The following is a 16,439-nucleotide window of genomic DNA, read 5'->3' on the forward strand; positions in this document are numbered from 1 at the left end:
CAGAGAAGAAAGCAGGTTTGGTGTGCTTGAGGAATAGCAGGGAGGCTGAACTGGCAGGACCAGAGAGCAAGGAAGGTGCGAGGAGGTGGAAAATCACGTCAAGGAGGCAGCTACGCTGAGCAAGATGGGACAGCTCTGAACAGGGCGGGGAGACGCTGTGTTTTAACAGGTTCCTCCTGGGTCCTGGTGGAGACTGGGCTTGGAGGAGACAAGAGCAAGAGCAAGGGGGTTAATGCATTGAATCCAAGTGAGAAAGGATGGGCAGTATCAGAAGAGGCGCTGAGATGTGACTAGATTCTGGGTATATTTTGAAGGTCAAGGCATTAGGATTTGACAATGATCGGACATGAGGTATGAGGCAGGGAGAGGAGTCAGGATGACCCCTGAGTGTTTGGCATTTATTGAGATTGGAAGAAAAGGTAGCATTTAATGGGATGGGCAAGCTGTAGCATCAGAGTTGGGGGTCGGGAATCAGAAAAAAATTATTTTTTGTGACGCGCCATGCCAAGCCTTGAACACACGTTATCTCATTTAATCCTCACACCATACTTTCTTGCTAGCTACTGTCAGAAGCCACATTTTTCAGTTGCAGAAATTGAGTTATTCTCTTAGTTGGAGAGATTAACTAACATGCCCAAGGTCACACAGCTAGTAAGGAGCAGAGCTGGGATTTGAACCCAGGCCTGTCTGACTCCAAAGCCCATACTTAAAAATGGCAGTTAACTGCCTGGGAAGAATAATAGTAATCAGTGGAATGTATACCCGTCTAAGTGTTTGTTTTCTTTTCTCCCTCCGCCTCTGTGTGACTACTAGGAAGCTGTATATTTTATGCATTGCAAATGTCTTTTAGTCCTCCCACACATCTGCCAGAATGGATTTTTTATTGTCATATTCTAATTCTCACCTTCCTACTGGAAATGAAGTTTTTGTGTCTGAGTTTGTAAAAAGGTATTAAGCAAGGTTAGGGAAGCAAATGCCTGAAGTTTCACCTGATGCGACGTTTGATGCTGGCAGGGGTTATGTGAGGATCTGATAAGGTGATAATGATATTCGTAGTGTCTTGTTATCTTATTTATTGGGTAAACTTAACAGAATAGCTACAGTCAAGGTTATCATGTAGAGAGGCCAGCTTCTATGATTGGCTGTCTTCCTGGAACTTGACTTGGTTTTCTTAAAGATGTTAGAAGTTATAAACCTGTGATGATATCAGGCGTTAAGTGCCTCAGGACCTTAGTTCTGATGAAACCAGCCCAGGAGGACTTCTCACTAATGAGACTGACGTTTGCTCATCTCTTTACAGACGTTAGCTGGTGAATATTTCCATAAGGCTGCACAAGGCGGACACATAGAAGGAACCTTGTGGTGTTCTCTCTACTATATCACAGGCAACCTGGAGACATTCCCTCGAGATCCCGAGAAGGCTGTTGTGTAAGAACCTGCCAGATATTGCGTATGAAGGGAAAGCCATATATTCAATACTATATTCACCATGCCTGAGAAAATAGAGTTTTCTTTTATTCTTTTTTTCCACATTAAAATTTTTTTTTTTTTTTAATTTTAGGCTGCGCTGTGTTTTCATTGCTGCGCACGGGCTTTCTCTATTTGCGGCAAGCGGGGGCTACTCTTCGTTGCGGTGCGCGGGCTTCTCATTGCGGTGGCTTCTCTTGTTGCAGGGCACGGGCTCTAGGTGTGCGGGCTTTAGTGGTTGTGGCACGTGGGCTCAGTAGTTGTGGCATGCGGGCTCAGTAGTTGCAGCATGCAGGCCCTAGAGTGGGTGAGCTTCAGTAGTTGTGGCACGTGGGCTCAGCAGTTGTGGCACACGGGCTTAGTTGCTCCGCGGCATGTGGGATCTTCCTTGACCAGGGCTCGAACCTGTGTCCCCTGCATTGGCAGGCGGATTCTTAACCACTGCACCAGCAGGGAAGCCCTTTCTTGCATTTTAAAAAATTCATCTTTATTTTTATCAGTTACATATGCACATAAAAAGCCAAGTCGTTTGAAAAGACAAAAATTAAAAACAAAAATTTAATTAAAAAGTAATAATTTGACAAGAAAAAACAGGAAATCTCTGCCTCCCTTCCACACACTCCATTTCCTGCTCCCTGGAATAAATCACTTTTCATCTTTTAATCATTTCTTTTTTATTTGCCTCTATGTCTAAATAACATGCTTAAACCACTATTTCTTGTTATACCCTTTATAGGCATTGTCTAATGATGTCTCACTGGGAAAGATAAAGAGATATAGTTTTTTCACTCTGCCACCTATTGCTACCCTGCATGCTCATGCTTCCTGCCCTCTCCCATCTTCCCCATAAATATATCACTGGTTTGGTTGGATTGGTATCAGTGTTTACATTATTATGACAATTTAACACTATTCATAGCTGAGCCATGTAGTATACTATGACTACTCTTTCTTTCTTGCATAACTTTTTGTTTTCTATGGAATAATAATTATTTTTTATTGTTATTTATCTGCTTAGCTCTCTCTGTGTATTTATCATTTCTATGTACTCGATCTCCACATTCTCCTTCCATGTCTAAATCTCCTCTCGGTATGTCTACACCCATCAGGTACTCTATTGATTTAATCTTTTTGGCAATGTCTCTCTTTGGAGTCTTTGTTTAGGAAGAGCTGTCCTTCTGAAATCAACTTGCTAGAACTCTTAATAAAGATTATCTTTTTCCATGTTAGTAGACATTTTTCATTAGGTACTTTTCACATCTTTTTTTCCCCAAAATGACAACTCCTAAGCATTCATTAGAAACGGCACTGAATGCAAGGCTCTCAAAATGTATCTTTCTTTATTTTCTTAACATTCAGTTCTGGCTTGTTGCTCCATAAAAATTCTAAGAAGCAAAATATTCCCCAAGTGGGATTTATTGAAATCATACGAAGTCAAAAGCAGTTATTTAATTTGCCATAGTTTGGATATGTTCTCTTCTGTTTCCTTTTCAGATGGACAAAGCATGTAGCCGAGAAAAATGGCTACTTGGGCCACGTCATTCGCAAAGGCCTCAACGCCTACCTGGAGGGCTCGTGGTAAGTTAGATTGAACTTTCTCAGTCCTTACCTTTCAATCTGTCAGTGTAGTCTTATGAGATGGAGTCTTAAAATGAAACCGAAAAAGCAATTTGCAGGGAAATCACAGCCTCCCAGTAATGATATTCAGAGTATCACCGACTGATTGGCTGTTGATTAGAAAACACAGCATTTCCATGTTTAATTATACACAAAAATTAGTCCTCTAGAGGGAGCATCCGTATTCATCAAATTGAGAGACACATGGATACGTTGACTTCTCTTCCCTTCAAGCTTGCTCTTCTTGCTTTCAGAGTCTGGAGACAGCACAGGGGATCCTAGCTGACCCTCTGCCTCTCACTGGCAAGCCACAGAAAGTCCAGGATTTCCACCTTGTTTGTGGGAAGGAGCGAAAGCAGTGTGTTTAGGGCTCAGGCTACATCTTCCGGTAGATATTTTATCGCACCTTCCGTAGGATTTCTGGAAGTCACTCACCAGACCTCCAGTGTCACAGCCCAACAGACTCACTCTTTCTAAGCTTCTTCTGATGGAGTTAGCAAATTTCATCCTGTGCTGAATGGGATGAGACCCCGCACATGAGGACTTGTAAATGCCCCCTATTTGCAGTTCCTTGATTTTACAAATAAGCGCACACTTCTCCAAGCTCTACCTGAGTCCATCTTTCTGTTTTCTTCTGTAAGCCCTCGAATTCTGTCTTACTTTTCCTTGGGCCATATTTTCTTGGCTCGTTTATTGCCTAAATGATCTGGGTATTTCCATAATAACTAAAAAGGATATGCAAATCAGCACATATCCCATCGGTCCACTGCCTCAAAGACATTAGAGCACACCTATCACTGATCCTACTCGGATCCGAACCTCAATTAAAAATTAAAATATAAGTCCAAGAGAGTGCCATTTTCTTCTCTGGTCCATGGGTGCCCACGTAATCAACAGATAGCACCTCAGTGAATGAGAATCTCAAATTAGGAAATTCAGGGGAAATGAGCCCAGGGAAAACAGCACTGAATAACAATGTTTATTATTATCATCTTTTAAAAGTTTATCATCTGTGGCCTTACTTTGCATAATCAGAAAGAATTTTTTTTTTAACATCTTTATTGGGGTATAATTGCTTTACAATGGCGGGTTAGTTTCTGCCCCATAACAAAGTGAATCAGTTATACATAGACACATGTTCCCATATCTCTTCCCTCTTGCATCTCCCTCCCTCCCACCCTCCCTATCCCACCCCTCCAGGTGGTCACAAAGCACCGAGCCGATATCCCTGTGCCATGCGGCTGCTTCCCACTAGCTATCTACCTTACGTTTGTTAGTGTGTATATGTCCATGACTCTCTCTCGCCCTGTCACAGCTCACCCTTCCCCCTCCCCATATCCTCAAGTCCGTTCTCCAGTAGGTCTGTGTCTTTATTCTTGTCTTACCCCTAGGTTCTTCATGACATTTTTTTTTCTTCTTAAATTCCATATATATGTGTTAGCATACGGTATTTGTCTTTTTCTTTCTGACTTACTTCACTCTGTATGACAGACTCTAGGTCTATCCACCTCATTACAAATAGCTCAATTTCGTTTCTTTTTATGGCTGAGTAATATTCCATTGTATATATGTGCCACATCTTCTTTATCCATTCATCCGATGATGGGCACTTAGGTTGTTTCCATCTCCATGCTATTGTAAATAGAGCTGCAATGAACATTTTGGTACATGACTCTTTTTGAATTTTGGTTTTCTCAGGGTATATGCCCAGTAGTGGGATTGCTGGGTCATATGGTAGTTCTATTTTTTAATGAAATGATCATTTTCCAATTGATACACCTTACAATTTGTGGGCTGTTTTATTTGTTTCCCAAGTAAGCTTCAGTTCATGAAATTTGAACTTTTCCCAAATTTGACTTTTACCCATTTCTACTTCTCATCCTCCAAATTTCCCACCCTTTACTCCCCACAACTTCTTAGGGGAAACTAAGCATTCAGATATCAAAATGTTTATATGTGGGGTTTTCCCAAAGGGAGAGCATATCTGTAAACACCCCCCAACACACACACACACACACACAGACACACACACACCCCAAGATGTCTGACACTTTCCCACAAAGAGAGTATCTGCTAATAGCTTATCCTTCTTGCCGACTTTTGAATTTAAAATCACAAAGCACTTCAGGGAGTGCATTTAAAAATTTGCTGTGAAGGTCAAGAGGAATTAAGATTTCATGGCCTGCTGTCTTTCTTAGAACATTCAGCCACATCACATGATTGATTTGGAGGGAGGGGGAGCTAAGGATTACACGTGGTCTGCACTGTTGCTGAGTTTGGGTTGAGTTCAGCAGATTTTAGTGGGTACATTTAAAGGCAGGGTGCCTTGCCATAGCTGCAGGGGATGCCACAAGTAGGGCTGGGGAAGCCTGCTGCCTCATCTCTTCCTGGTACTAAACTACCTGCAGTTTCTCAGATGCCTCATATTCTCTCTGACCTCTGGGCCTTTGCACTTGCTGTTCCCTCTGCCCAGAAATCCTGCTTAACTCCTTACTCCCTTTTGTCCTTGGATGGGTCATGATGGCTGTTTCCTTGTGGATCGCCCTGTGATGTGTATCCCAGTGCCCAGCACTTAATGGCAACTGGAAAGTACTCAAAAACTACTGAGAGAATGAATTAAGGCAAATAGACAGAACAACTGTAACTCCAGAGCCATGAGCAGTATATAAAGAGCATCAGGGATTTGGGGGAAGGAAAGATGCTACCTGGTTTGGGGGACTTAGGTCAGCCTTTATAATGGAGGTAACAGACGATATGGCCTTGGGGGATGGGTGGAATTTCCACTTAGTCATGCAGAGAACAACACTTCTAGTGAAGGGAATCACAGGAACAAAAACAAAGAAATAGGAAAATTCAGGGTATGTCTAGAAATTTTTAAGCCACCAGTTTACCTTGAGGGTAAAATTTGTAAAAGGGAGTGCTATATGACAAGACCAAAGAGGTGCTGCATTATGGGACTTTAAATAGCAGGTCATATACTTTTTACTCAGCTTCTGGAGCAGTGGGGAGCCCTTGATGGCTTTGGGAGAGGGTAGTGACATGACAGAGCTGGGTTCCGAGATTCCTAACCAAACCTCTGTGAATGATGATGAAGAGAAGGGAGAACATGAAAGGGGGAGCTAGTTCAGAATCCAGGTTAAAGGAGCTGAGCTTTTCAGCTGGAGCTGTGACCTGAGCCAGGTAAGTTGTTTTCCCTTCTTTTATCACACGGTAATTGATACATACCAAATAGTAGGTGATATGTATGTAAGTTCCAGAGCATAAATGAACAATAAAATGAACACCCATAGCCCTACCACCCTATTTAAGAAAATGAACCATCGAAGCCCCCTGCATGTTCCTCCCATATTAAACCCACCTGTGGCGCCAATATCCAGAACTAACCATTGTCCTGAATCTTACGGTTGCTCCGCCCCTTGCTTTCTTTATAGTTTTGCTATATATGGATATAGCAAATCTAAGCAATAGATTATAGCAATCTAAGCAATAGATTGGACTTGTTTCTGAGCTTCATATCATTAGAATCCTATTACATATAATTCTTCACTGCTTTTCTTTGTTATTGTTTACTTCACCTGATGTTTCTGAGATTCATATGTTTTGATACATGTACCTGTAGGTCATTCCTTTTCACTGCTGTCATATACCACAATTTATTTACCAATTCTCATAATAACTTGCATTTGGGTTGTTTCCCATCTTTTTTTAAGGACAGTGTGGCCATGAACATTTTTTATGCATATCCTGCCACAAATAGGAAAAGTTTCTCTAAAATATGAACTTAGGAGTGGGGTCACAGGCTAACCATATGTTCAACTTTACAAGATAATGCCAACTGTTTTCCAAAATATTTGACCAATGTACGGTCCTATCAACCGCATATAAATATCTGTTTTTTCATATCCTTGCCAATTTTGATGCTGATGCTAAGTATTGTTAAAGATATGTCTTAATCTGGACTTGAGACCATTTTCTATCAACAGGAAGAAACACTTAGTATCCATTATAGTGGGACTATCTTTGTCAAAATATATTTGAGAGAAAGTGCTTTTCTCTCTTCCTTCTCTCGGGGCCTCCAGATGCCTCAGGGGTTAAATTGGAAATATATGAGCGTTGGCTTCCCCACACCGCAATGTGGAATTTTTTGGGTCCCATCTATTTTGTTATAATAGAACTAAGTCATCCATCAATGTCCCAAGTCCATCCCCTTTTTTCATTTTCTGTGAGTGAATTTATTCTGGACGTTATTTTCAAATTACATGTGTCAGTTTGATGAGCTTGTGTTTTTCTGTGTTGTTCCAAGATTTATGTGGGATAGTTTGAAAGAGGAGCGTGAATGAAAAAAAAAAGGGCATTTTGCTGTTTAGGCAAAATACTGAAGATAATGTTATCATGCCTGAGGCTATCCTCGGACACCAGGAGAAGTACGATAAGGAGAGGTCGCCTGTCGTGTTTCATTTCTCTCTGTCTTACCCCTCTTTGTGTTTCATCTGTGAGCTAAGTGTTTTACTGTCCTTGGTCTTAAATATACCCCAAATACTTAATTAACCCAGGAGGTTAGCCAGATTCTAGTAAGCTTGAGGCAAGACAAGCAGGCATGCAAGATTCCACTTGAAAGAGATTCATCTTTTTGCCTTAGAGCAGGGTCCTAAATTCCACTGAGACCCCAGGATTCTTTTTTTTATCCTTCCAGTTTGGGCTGCTTTAGACATTGGCAGAAAAGAACCCAGAGAAAACAATAGAATTGTTTGAGAAACTGCTCAGAGTTACTCAAATTCACAATTCACAGAAAGCAGCCAAAGGATTGATTATTAAGAAGTATCATTATAAAAGTTCTATAAATGGATGTGCCAAGTCTGAAGTGGGAGGGTAGCAAGTGTGCCCCTACACACATCCTTTACTCTAAATCCCCTCCTCTCTGCATCCCTGCCCAGCCCCCCACCCCCCATCAGCATGACTGACTGGGGACTATTTCACTTCAGTGCATCGGAAATAAAGCTGACCTCTGGTAGCTTCCTAAACCTTGAGGAAATTCACAGAAGAACAGTACAGTTTTGTGGCTTTGGTCCTCCTGCACAGAGCCCATACTGAGCAAATGTTTATTCCATGAATATAAGGATAGAAATATCTGTAATGAATATTTTCAGGCAGACTCAGCTGAGACACAAGTAAGAGCAAAGTGCTAGGAGGCTAAGTGCAGATAGGGTTTCTGCAGAAGTGTCATGTCTCCGAAGTCTTAAGGTGAGAAAGTCTGTTCTTCAGTGTTCTGACCCTTGCCTAGAGTTCACACTTAAATATATGAAAACAGATGGTGGTGGTTTCGGAGTCTACGGCCTCTGCTGACGGCTTCTGCAAGATGGAAGACAGAGGTGGATTTCTGTTCAGTGTTTCTATTGACATCAATATTTTTAGACATCTCTTTGGTGATTTCAGTGCTTCCTCAAAGGAAGTACTTGAGAATTCTGTGAGATTTCCTCCCGGCTTATACAATAATTGGTCAATTGAAGTCTTCCTATAAAATGTGTTCCTCCCTTCTCTCCCCCATCTTCCAAGTAACTTTAGAGGCAAGGTATTGTCTTTATAAAATTTATCCTAGTGACTGTTCTTACAGGAAGTGTCAACCTTGTGTCCTCCACTCCAAAATTCTAACAGTCTGCCCAACTGCTATCTAAGAAAACCTCATTTTATTACATTGCAGTTACAGGAACCCCATTTCATCCAGTTATGGCAGCAGAGAGAGCCGACCTGATATCTGACCTTGGGCCGGCAAGTCTACACCGTCTCCTTCCCTCATCCATCCAGTGGGGGAAACTGAGGCACTGGGGCAAACCTGAGTGTTTGAGATTATAAGACCTTTGGAACGGGACCTAATTGTAGAATGATGGAGTCTTTCTGCCGAACTTCCCTCAAATTTAGTTCCCCCATTTGGGGTCTGCTCCGAGGTTTCTTGTCACCAAACACGATACTTGCAAGCTATGTAAGAAAATGTCTGGGGGGTCTTTTGTGTTGTTGCCGTTGCAGTTGTGGTTCTCTCATGTGACTTGTCCTCGCAGGGGAAGCTGCTTAGCCAGCCTTGTCTCTTTAGCATGAGTCATGCCTAATTGGTCGGCTGCCTTGGGTATCTCAGAGGCCAGGAAACAGCGCACTCAGCAGCCACATGGCCGTGACCTGCAGTATGTCTGATTGAAGGTCTGCCTGTCCTGATTTGACCCCCCAGTCACCTCCCTCTGTCCCCATGGGATGGCCTGCCAGGAGATGCTTTAGCCTTGTAGAAAAGATGACGTTTGGATCTGCTTACTTATTCCCCCAACCCAACCTCCCCCCACCCTTTCTTAAACCATCTCCTAGATGGAGCTAAAATTAAGAAATAGCGCTTAATATTAGCTACGGAAAATGAAAATAAGCTTTAGAAACAACAATTTTATGGTTAAAATGGAGGAAATCAGAGAATTAAAAAGAAAATAAAAACCACTTGCCTTCTCACCACCTAGAGATAAGTACCGTTAGCATTTTGGTAGATTTTTTTTTTTCCTGCATATATGTATTCGCGAGTGTGTGTACATGTGTGGATTCAGTTTTATTTTTGTTTTACAAAAATGAAATTGCACTGTTTTATCCTGTTTTTTTGTTTTTTTGTTTTTTTTTACACAGCGGAAACTTTGGCATAGACATTTTTCTACATCTTTGAATACTCTTCTTCAACATCATTTTTAAGGGCCTCGTCTGAAAGTGGCTGAGCCATGGGTTAATTGAACTAGTCACTGATTTTCAGATATTTGTTTCTTTTTTTTCCCCCAATTCATAGAAACAGCTCTGCCATGACCTCTGTTGCCACAGAATCTTTGCACATGTTTCTGATTCTTTCTTAGAATAAACCCTCATGAGGCAGAACTGTTGGGCCAGGTGGTATGTACATTCGTAAGAGTCCTCACCTCTAACTATCCCATTAATTGGCTTCCCACTAACAGTGGTTGTAGGAATAGGTCCATTTTTCCCCAAGCTCTTGCCGTCATCTGTATTATGAATCAGGTGCCAGTCTCAACAAATGAAAAGTGGTCTCATTGTCTCGCAATTATTCAATTACCAGTGGTGTCGAATATTTACTTCTTTCAGATGTGTTTTTGGCCATTGGTATCAAGCCCCTTGCAAACTGCCTCTCCTTTGCCAAACTTCTAATGTACCACAGAAGCTCAGCTTTAATTAAGCTTGTTCAGAGTCGTAAGCCCCATAAAGCCCTTCGCAAAACAGGACCCAAAAGTGCAGAGCTTTTTCTTAATACCACTTATCTCCTCTAAGCGAGGATGGAAGATGGAAGGATTTCAAGGACCCAAAGCTAATAGACAGCTCCCCAGCCAGCACGCGACGTACCATTCGGCCAGTAGAGGTAGCTGTTGTATCAACTAGCTCCCCAACCTTATCTGTGAGTTCAGCCTTTTAAGAGAGAAAATAAATCAGTGCATGCAGTATTTTTAACAACAGTATTTATTTTAAAAAAAAAAAAACCTCATGATTTTGTGGTTTTAAAAAAACTGCTTATTTTGTGCCCTCTTACGTGTGAATATAAAGCTCTCTGTGAGTATTAGTAAGAGCCACTCTATGAAATTTATTATTAATCATCTATTTTTAGGCACGAAGCTTTGCTGTATTATGTTTTAGCAGCAGAAACTGGAATTGAAGTGTCACAGACAAATTTAGCTCACATCTGTGAGGAGAGGCCAGTAAGTAAATGTATTCTCCTCAGACTAGAAGCTCTAAGGTTAAGGATAATGAATTGGGTTTTATGGAGGCAAAATTAATCACTTGGCAGAAATATTAATGAGTTAACTTTTTCTCCCCCTTCATCCCCTTAGGACCTGGCCAAGAGGTACTTGGATGTTAATTGTGTTTGGAGATACTATAATTTCTCTGTTTTTCAAATCGATGCTCCTTCATTTGGTATGTATAGAGAAATGGGTGCTAACTTGAAGCATTGGAGGCTTTTAATCTTTAGGAACAGGGAACATCTAACAGCTTTGTGTGGTGTAATATTTCTAAACAATTAAGAAACAGAGTGAAAAATCTCGGCTATTAAGATCTTCCCTAAACTCTGCTCTCAGTCTCAAGCAATACATTTCTCTTCATCCATTGTCTACCGAATGCTTGGACCCATCATTTCTAAGGAATCAGCGAGAATTCAAAAGAAAAAGCTATTCGGGAGAGATTCTCTGCGCCAGCCTTTTGCCTTTTTGCCCTCAGATGGATTCCCTGTCTTCCTGGCTCTGCCCTGTGTGATAGAGGGCTGACCTTCAGTAACTACAGTTCCCAGACTCCTTTGCCCAGTGACATCTGATTATTTTCAGCCAATGGGAGGCGCTGGCAGGAGATTGCAGGGTGGGAGGAGGTGAGAAGCCCAAGTATTTCTCCCCTTCTCTCTGCTTTGGGCTGTGTCTCTGGCAATGGCTGCATTTCCATGGTTCCAACTCCTGCCTGGCCGTCCATCCTCTGTGGTCTCAGCTGGCCCCCAGGCCTAGGAAGGTAGTGGCTTCCTGCATTGCTAATCTCTGGGTTGCCTACTGTTCCGCATTTGCCCTTTCAACTCTTCCAACACCCTGGTAGCCAGTTCCCAGTGTTAAAATCCCTTTTTTGAACTACCTGAAGAAGATTCTATTCTGATTGGACGTTGAGTGATACATACACTCAAACAAAACTTTTTCCTCAGAGGAAAGATAACATATGTGGCTTAAACAGAGTAAAGAAATACACATCAGTCATCAAACCCAGGCAGCAAAATCTCCGTGCCCCAAACAACCTTGGCTGTTGGGGCTGTGATGTTGCAGACTGTGATTCTCACAAACAGACCCATTTAGGAGAGCTACCCAGCGAAGCAAGAAAATGTGTCTAGAAATGGGAGTGCTCAGTGCAATAATCTTTTTTTCCCTCCCCACGTCAAGGAAGCCTAAAGATGTACCTGTATCCAGATTCGGGTGGGAAAAACTCGCAGTCATGCAAATAGACCAATCATTTAAAAGGTCAGTCTGAAATAAAACTACTTGTCCTTTTTGTCCTGCAGCGTATTTGAAAATGGGAGACCTTTACTACTATGGTCACCAAAACCAATCACAAGACCTTGAGTTGTCCGTGCAGATGTATGCCCAAGCAGCGCTGGATGGAGACTCACAGGTAAACGGCAACAGAAATGAGCCCCTGGTGACGCTTCTTTGTGAGGTTGCAAAGTCACTTCTCATCCGTGTTCACGAGCCCCTCACAAAACCTCTCTGAGAGCACTAGCCAGAATGGCGAACCTTTATTGAGCACTTACTATGTTTCCCCTGCCATTCTCACAGCAACCTCGTGGGAGTGGGGATAATTAGACCTATTTTATAGTAAAGAACATCAAGATTGTGACAAGGTGATACGTTGCTCAAGGCCAGACAAGCAGGCAGTAGGTGAAGCAGTCAGAGCCTAAACCCAGGTCTCCTGGCTCCAAACCCAGGAGTCTTTCTACCAGATTCCATCAAACTAGCTCACCAGGTAGGAAGGAACTCAAGCAATTGGAAGTGGTCAAAATGGGAAGTAGTTTGCTTGCATAGCTGAGCCAATAGTTTAGTGATAGGACTTTGCTCTCAGTGACCTTTTTTTTTTGGGTGGGGGAGACTTCTTATTTTGGAATATTTGTAGAGTTATAGAAAAGTTGCATAGCCACAGTATCATTATCAAACTGAGAAATCAGTGTTGGTTCAGTACCATCAACTACATTTCAGACTTTATTTGTATTTCACTAGTTTTTCCACTAACATTATTTTTCTGTTCCAGGATCCCACATTGCATTTAGTTGTCATATTTCTTGAGTCCTCTTCAATCTGGGACGGTTTCTGTCTTTGCTTGTCTTTCATGACGTTGATACCTTTGAAGAATACTGGTCAGATATTTTGTAGAATGGCCCTCGGTTTGGCCCTGTCTTCTGTTTTCTCGTGAATAGACTGAGATTATGCATTTGGGGCAAGGATAGCCCAGATGTTATATGTCCTTCTCAGCGTATCATATGTGGTGTACATAGTGTCACTATGTCTTTTTATTGGTGAGGCTGATCTCAATCACTCGGTGAAGGTGGTTTCTACTAGGTTTCTCCCATGTAAAGTTAATATTTTTCTCTTTCTAATTTGTAGATATCTTGGGGAGATAATTTGCAATGATGCAAATATTTGATTTCTCCTCCAACTTCTGCCCACTGATTTCAGTATCCTTCAGTAAATCTTGCCTGCAACAACTAACTGTAGTGTGCCAATGATGGTTTTCTATTTCTCTCCTTCCTTCTACATTTGCTAATTGGACTTCTCTTGTGAGGATCTCAGGGCTGTTTCGTGATGGAAGCTGGAATAGCTGTTACCCTCTTATGCCACAGATCTCCTGTGTGATTTGTGATCTGATCACAAAGCAAAAGTTGGAAACTCATCCCTATCTTAGTCTTTTTTTTTAAAGGAGATACTACTTTTGCTTTTACCCCACATCTTTGTGCCTTCACAGCTATTTGTATATGGCAAGCCACTCAATCACTGACTCTTTGTTTTCTCATGTGTGAACTGGGGATAATAATAACATCCACCTCATAGGTTACAAGGATTAAATGAGATGTTGGACGTAAAGCACCAAGCCCAGCACTGAGTATGCTTAGTGGATATGATCTATCCTTTTATTATTTCTTCTGGAATGAAATAGGAGTTGGTACTAAAAGGATTTGCTGGTGAGCCAAACTCCGCTAGATGATTTATGTTGTTACTCAAAATTAGGCCTGGACCTAATTTTTTTTTTTCAGTTCTGATTTTTAATTTTTTCACAAGATGATGTTATAAAAACGTTAAAGAATAATTTTTTTTAAATAAACTTATTTATTTTATTTATTTATTTTTGACTGTGTTGGGTCTTTGTTGCTGTGCACGAGCTTTCTCTAACTGAGGCGAGCGGGGGCTACTCTTCGTTGTGGTGTGTGGGCTTCTCATTGTGGTGGCTTCTCTTGTTGCGGAGCACGGGCTCTAGGCACGCAGGCTTCAATAGTTGCAGCACGCGGGCTCAGTAGCTGTGGCTCGCGGGCTCTAGAGCACAGGCTCAGTAGTTGTGACGCACAGGCTTAGTTGCTCTGCGGCATGTGGGATCCTCCCGGACCAGGGCTCGAACCCATGTCCCCTGCATTGGCAGGCGGATTCTTAACCACTGCGCCACCAGGGAAGCCCAAGAATAATTTTTAAAGAGAAAACAAATCAAAGAATGCACCCACAGTTCCATGTCAGGGGCTTTCTTCCTTTGGATTTTCTTTCTTTTTTTTTAATTCCTTCAGTCTTCATGTCCCTTTCTAGTCCCAGCCACAGGCTAGTGGGTCTCTTTAATGGTAACTAGAGCACACGGGCCACTTGAAAAATCTGCTTCTTCTCACGTATTGCAGGAATGGGTGCATTCTATTGCATGGTCTCTGTAATTATTACTCTTAACTGCTGCCCCATATCCTGCTGAGCGGATAGACTGTCATTTATTGTTTTATCTTTTAATGGACATTTATTGTCTTGTTTGCTAATTTATTGATGGATTTGACACATGTTTATGTAGTCCTGCCCTGTCTTAGACACCGCTTAGTGGTGGGGACGCAAGATTAAAAGATAGACAATATTTTTGCCTTCATGGGATTTATAGTCCGTTAAGGAAGACGTGAAGGTCATTTCCTATTGTGTTGCAATTATAGCAAGTGCTACCATGAACATTCTCATGTTTCCATCTTTTACCTCCGTTTGAATAATCTCTTTATAATCTGAGGGATGGCGTTGCTAAGTCAAACAGTCTAAATGGCTTCATGGTTACATAATAATAGTATATTGCCGATTTACTTTCTGAAACTGTTTCCCAGTTAATGTATCACCAAGCAGTGCTTAGTATAAAAGGATCACTGAAATCTTGTCAGCACTGGATGTTTTCGTGACTTAATTTGGTAATTGAATGATTATAAGTTGCTCCTTGCTTATTGTTTCAAATTGTATGTATTTGACTACTACTGGGGATGGACACTTTTACATATACTCATCTATGATAATTTACCCTTTATATTTTCTTACGTGAATTCTCTATTCTTACTCTTTGTCTGCTTATCTATTGGAGTTTTGATATTTTTAATTTAAATTATAATTAGTTCTTTATACATTTGCCCAGTAGATAATGAACCTTAAGCTATTACAATGCATACAAATATCCCCCTAGTCCATTTTCCAATTTATTTTAATCTTGTTATTTTTCCATTGTTCAGAGACTTTAAAATTTTATAAAGTCATTTTCTTCTTTTCTTCTAATACCTCGAGTTTTAAGAGAGCCTTTCTTTCAAAAAGTGGAGAAACAGTCTATTTTCTGCTTGTGTGTGTGTGAAATTTTAAGACACCTAATACTTGTATCTATTTAGAGGTTATTTAGCAGCAAGGTGGAACTTAAGATTTGAGGCTCTGAATCCCGTCTGCTTACATTTGAATCCCCTTTCCATCTGTATGACCTAGGGCAAATTCCTTAAATTCTCTGTGCCTCAGCTTCCTAGTAATAATAGTATAGAGGATAACAGAATCTATCTCAATTCGTTGTTGTGAGGATTAAGTGAATATATATATAAAACAGAACAAACCCTCATATATAGCATCACTCAGAAAATGCCAGCTGCTGTTATTTTTATCATGATCATCACATAGCCTGCTTGTGAGACTCCTGCAGTTTTACAACCTGGGGGATGGTGATTTTTATTTAGAATCAACTAAATGAAAGGAAAGGGAGGATATAAGTCATTAAAGCGTGACTATGCATTCTTTGAAGGGCAACAATTCAGTGGAATTTGTAAAGCCGTAATAATAAGTGACACATCATGTTTTGTTTATTTCTTGGTCTGGCCACGTGCTCAGCTCATGATGGACAGTGCATCTCCTCCAGGTCCTATAATAGTGTCCATCCTCTATGAAGCACTTCAACCATCAGGCTCTTAACTGTGTTATTTTACTGGACCTGCACAGCCCAGTAAGGCAGGTCCTACCTCTGTGGGTCAAGAACAAGATATATAATGAGAGGGAGGTGGGGAAGCGTACCAGAGTGGAGGGTCTGTACCAAGAGGAATCAGGTGAGGAGGTTTTCCTTGCTGCCCTAGGAAAGATCGGACAAACACTTGCACGTTACTGTGCGCATCAGAGGTCCTCTCCTCTTAGAATGTCAGCCCCGAGGACACACACAGCCACATTTGTTAGAATTCTGACATACCGATGATGACCCAGGGTATAGTCTGTAAGTGACGGACACTGCCTTTGAGTCGATATTCTGGGTTTGTTGATGATACAAGGGCACGTTTTCCAGCGAGTTCTGTTTTG

At 41.4% G+C, this 16,439-nt stretch overlaps 1 protein-coding gene across 7 annotated transcripts in view; it reads left to right on the plus strand.

The window, feature by feature from the left end:
- Positions 1–16,439, plus strand: part of SEL1L3 (SEL1L family member 3) — a 97,662-nt gene that overhangs the window by 70,266 nt on the left and 10,957 nt on the right. For 5 of the 7 annotated variants that reach the window (XM_060148398.1, XM_060148397.1, XM_060148400.1 and 2 more), the window contains 5 exons: positions 1,301–1,428; positions 2,962–3,045; positions 10,712–10,802; positions 10,935–11,019; positions 12,134–12,243. In XM_060148398.1, the coding sequence (XP_060004381.1) occupies positions 1,301–1,428; positions 2,962–3,045; positions 10,712–10,802; positions 10,935–11,019; positions 12,134–12,243 (498 nt within the window). Of the gene's footprint in view, positions 1–1,300; positions 1,429–2,961; positions 3,046–10,711; positions 10,803–10,934; positions 11,020–11,319; positions 12,095–12,133; positions 12,244–16,439 lie in introns of those variants that run through there. The other 2 variants (XR_009540369.1, XM_060148401.1) reach the window with 2 other exon arrangements.

The sequence above is a fragment of the Lagenorhynchus albirostris genome, chromosome 4, assembly GCF_949774975.1.
Source record: "Lagenorhynchus albirostris chromosome 4, mLagAlb1.1, whole genome shotgun sequence".
Taxonomy (NCBI): domain Eukaryota; kingdom Metazoa; phylum Chordata; class Mammalia; order Artiodactyla; family Delphinidae; genus Lagenorhynchus; species Lagenorhynchus albirostris.